At 31.4% G+C, this 2,384-nt stretch overlaps 1 protein-coding gene across 1 annotated transcript in view; it reads left to right on the top strand.

Moving 5' to 3' along the window:
* LOC105622119 (ras-related protein Rab-3) overlaps nt 1–2,072 on the top strand; it is a 9,628-nt gene extending 7,556 nt beyond the window's left edge. Inside the window, 3 exon segments of the mRNA XM_012203553.1 lie at nt 617–829; nt 1,155–1,445; nt 1,914–2,072. Of these exon segments, the coding sequence (XP_012058943.1) occupies nt 617–829; nt 1,155–1,445; nt 1,914–2,072 (663 nt within the window).
* The last annotated feature ends 312 nt before the right edge of the window (nt 2,073–2,384 follow it).

Raw genomic sequence — 2,384 nt, 5'->3', positions numbered from 1 at the left:
AGTTTATTGTATGTGCACGATGTCTACACACACACACACACACACACACACACACACACACACACACACACACACAAAGCCAGTCACAATATACAAGTCTCGTGTATCTTTCTTTTAAACCGTTAGTCCATAAATGTTACAAAATATGGAAAAGTATAACAAATTACTTCTGTAATTATTAATCATAAATTATGTATTACATTTTAAAAAATATAAAAATATAAAAAGTAACATTTTAATTTTAATACATTTTAATACATTTAATTTTTTAATACATTTTAATACATTTTAACTTTAGTTTTGCAATCAAATGTTCTCTGTTAAACTACAAATTTAATAAAAATCTTTCCATTTATAATTTTTTAATGTATATATTTTTAAATTTATAGATCTAAAAATATAGAAATTATCTGAATTTGTAAATTCTGTATTACGTAAAATGTAAATTTTAAAATTTATTTTTTTCTTTGAGATGTTAAATCCAGAAATTGATAAGAATATTTTCATTTATATTAATTTTTTTTTAATTTATGAATTCTTTAATTTAGATATAAAAATATAGAAATTATCTGAATTCATAAATTAATAAATGAGGTAATACGAATAATCTTCACAGATGGCGCGTCAGGATGGCAGAGATGCCGCGGATCAAAACTTCGATTATATGTTTAAACTGCTGATAATCGGCAACTCGTCTGTTGGCAAGACTTCCTTCCTCTTTCGCTACGCAGACGATTCTTTTACTTCAGCTTTTGTGTCAACCGTAGGGATCGACTTTAAGGTGAAGACCGTCTTCAGACACGACAAAAGGGTCAAGTTACAAATCTGGGTCAGTATATAATCAATGTATTATGCACGTATAATATAATTTCCTGACGAAAAGCAGCCCATTATGATATTAACACGAGATATTCAAGATTAATATAGTCATTAAAATAATGACTTGCCTGTAACGAATATATGTTTTTAGTTATTAAATTGATGTTTTAACAATCTGTCTTATAAAATACTATTAGAAATACCGTATAATACCGCAAGCAATACTCCGCATGACGATATCCATTTATAATATAAAATTTATAATATAAAATTTATAATATAAATTAAAAAAAATTTATAATATAAAATTACATTGTTTATTGTTATTTTTACAGGATACGGCGGGTCAGGAAAGATACAGAACGATCACGACGGCCTATTACAGAGGCGCGATGGGTTTCATCTTAATGTATGACATTACAAACGAGGAGTCCTTTAATTCAGTCCAGGATTGGGTCACGCAAATAAAGAACTACTCGTGGGACAACGCCCAAGTAATTCTTGTGGGCAACAAGTGCGATATGGAAGAGGAAAGGGTGATCAGTACTGAAAGGGGAAAACAGTTGGCAGAGCAATTAGGAGTACGATTCTTTGAAACTTCGGCCAAAGAGAACATCAACGTCAAGGTGCGTGTCACAAATTCAATTGTTTATTAAATAAAAAGCATAAAATCTTATTTTTAAAAATATAAAATTACATATAAAGATGATTTTTGAATTTTTGTTGCCTTTCTATCATTTTCTGTAGAAAATGATTTAAATAACTGTTATTCAACTAATCATTATCTATTTAACATTTAAATGTTCATAATAAATTTTTGAAAAAGAAAATAAATTTTATTTTTAAATATTAACTTCATTTTTAGAGTCAAATCTATTTATCAAGAAAAAATCTAATTTTTTTTAGTTATTTTATATCTATACACAATTGAAGGCAACATTTATGGCAATTTTTAGATGGCGTTTTCGATTTTTGACACGTTTTTAATCTCGTTTTATTGTGTCTCGGAATAGACGCGAACGCGAGGCATATATCGATCCCGTTTGTCGCGAGGTCACGTAGATGATCGATTCTATTCTCTCTCATTTCGGCAGGCGGTGTTCGAACAGCTGGTGGACATAATATGCGACAAGATGAGCGAATCTCTGGACAATGATCCAACCCTGATGGGGGCGGGCGGTATGGGTCAGAACAAGGGCCAACGACTCACCGATCAGCCGACCAATCCAGCGAACGCTAACTGTAATTGCTAAAAAATATGCGACAACACGCAGAAGAAGAAGAAAAACCGAGAGATCGTATTTTGTGCGTGTGCTGCGCGCATGTGTGCACGTGTGTGTTACGTGTGTTAGAAAAAGGGAGAAAGAAGGAGAGAAAGAGAAATAGAAAGAAAGGAGAAGGAAGTGTGCGACGCTGGTGTGTTAACTAGTTCACTTACTTCGTCGTTTCCCTTCGTTATGTTATTTATTTTAAAATTCGACTTTCGTTCTGTTTTCTTTCACCCTTTCTCGGCGCGAGATGATATATATGAATAATGTACGCTATAAATATATATATATATATAT

The sequence above is a fragment of the Atta cephalotes genome, assembly GCF_000143395.1.
Source record: "Atta cephalotes unplaced genomic scaffold scaffold00040, whole genome shotgun sequence".
Classification (NCBI taxonomy): domain Eukaryota; kingdom Metazoa; phylum Arthropoda; class Insecta; order Hymenoptera; family Formicidae; genus Atta; species Atta cephalotes.
Note: the sequence above shows the minus strand (reverse complement) of the source record. Positions and strands in the feature narration are given on the sequence as shown.